This window comes from Triticum dicoccoides, unplaced genomic scaffold (genome assembly GCF_002162155.2).
Source record: "Triticum dicoccoides isolate Atlit2015 ecotype Zavitan unplaced genomic scaffold, WEW_v2.0 scaffold161709, whole genome shotgun sequence".
Lineage (NCBI taxonomy): Eukaryota > Viridiplantae > Streptophyta > Magnoliopsida > Poales > Poaceae > Triticum > Triticum dicoccoides.
The window spans coordinates 1-1,522 of record NW_021215687.1 but is presented as its reverse complement, the minus strand read 5'-3'; the positions used below and the strand labels follow the sequence as shown (position 1 = coordinate 1,522).

At 38.0% G+C, this 1,522-nt stretch overlaps 1 protein-coding gene across 1 annotated transcript; it reads left to right on the top strand.

Annotated features, from left to right (window-relative positions):
- Window positions 1-102: 102 nt before the first annotated feature.
- On the top strand, window positions 103-1,309 carry LOC119344275 (putative receptor-like protein kinase At4g00960; the record flags this gene model as incomplete). Its single annotated transcript, XM_037614788.1, has 4 exons — window positions 103-361; window positions 486-714; window positions 795-945; window positions 1,062-1,309. Coding segments are annotated over 4 exons (867 nt in total), but the record flags the coding sequence as incomplete, so codon positions are not given.
- Between the last annotated feature and the right edge of the window lie 213 nt (window positions 1,310-1,522).

Genomic DNA, 1,522 nt, shown 5'->3' with positions numbered 1-1,522 from the left:
TAGATACATCCATTTTTAAGACAAGTAATTCTGAACGGAGGAAGTAATTTCAAGTGATACTATCGTACATAGCTGCAAGGAGTCAGTGTATTTTTGTAACAGGGAATACTGGAAAATGGGGAAGAGGTTGCTCTCAAGAAGCTCCATAGAATTGGGGCCCCAGATGACGTTCAATTTATGAATGAATTTAATAACCTTATGAGGGCTCAACATCCAAATATTACCCGGCTGGTTGGCTACTGCTATGATGTGAGACCTGAACGCGTCAAATTCAAAGGTCAATATATTATGTCCTTGGTGGAAGAAAGAGTTCTCTGCTTCGAATATTTGCAGGGTGGAAGCCTTGACCAGCATATTTCTGGTATGAAGCTACTCCACGTAGACTGTTATTTTGCATGAAAAAGAAAAATGATCCATAAAATATGTACTTCTTGGATATCCCATAATCTACGCCTTGGTAATACACTGCATGTTTACTTCTGTAGATGAATCGTGCATACTTGATTGGCACACATGTTTCAAAATTATCAAGGGAGTTTGCCTGGGTTTGAATTACCTTCATAATGGGTCCAAAGATCCTATTTACCATCTTGATTTGAAGCCTGCTAATATATTGTTGGACCAGAACATGGTCCCAAAAATTGGAGATTTTGGTTTGTCAAGGCTCTTCCCTTCAGCACAAACCTATATTGTAAGCAAAATTATAGGAACACTGTAAGTGGATACCTCATGATAAATAATCAATTTCTATTTTACAATTATAGAAAAAATTGTATTGCGTATATATCATGCAGTGGATACATGCCACCAGAATATATTGAGAGAAAGGAAATAACATCAAAGTATGATGTATTCAGTCTGGGTGTTATCATCATACGGATAATAGCAGGACATGAGGGCTACTCCAAATGCGCACATACGCCTTTGCAAGAATTTCTTGAGCATGTATGGAAGATGTCTTGTAGCATGAACAAAAATTCTTTTTCACAAATATAATAATGTCCACATGTTGAGCCTTACTTACCCATGCCACGTTATGCCATTGTGTTCCAACTTTGCAGGTACATGAAAACTGGGGAAAACGACTACAGACAACAATGCCACCACATACATCAGATCAAATTCAAACATGCATCGAAATAGCACTAAGATGTGTGGAGGTTGATCGTGAGAAAAGGCCAACTATAGCCGAGATTGTCGGTGAACTAAACAAGGTTGGTACTGAACAAAGTCCACTGCAGGGCAGGCATAACCAAACATCATCCTCTGCATATGCATCCTCTAATTAGCAACTAGCTTCCTACTCATCCGAAAGTGTGATAATGGTCCCATCTGCTTGTAAAATAGATGATGGCTTAAACATGGATATAATATCCAACATGAAACTGTGGGCACTACTTTTCTGGGAGTATGTTAGTTAGTTTTCTAAATGTGTTAAGGATATATTTTTATGAAAATGTAGTGATGTTATTTCCATGGTTCCACCGGCAATCTTCTATATATAGTTACTAGATACACCCCC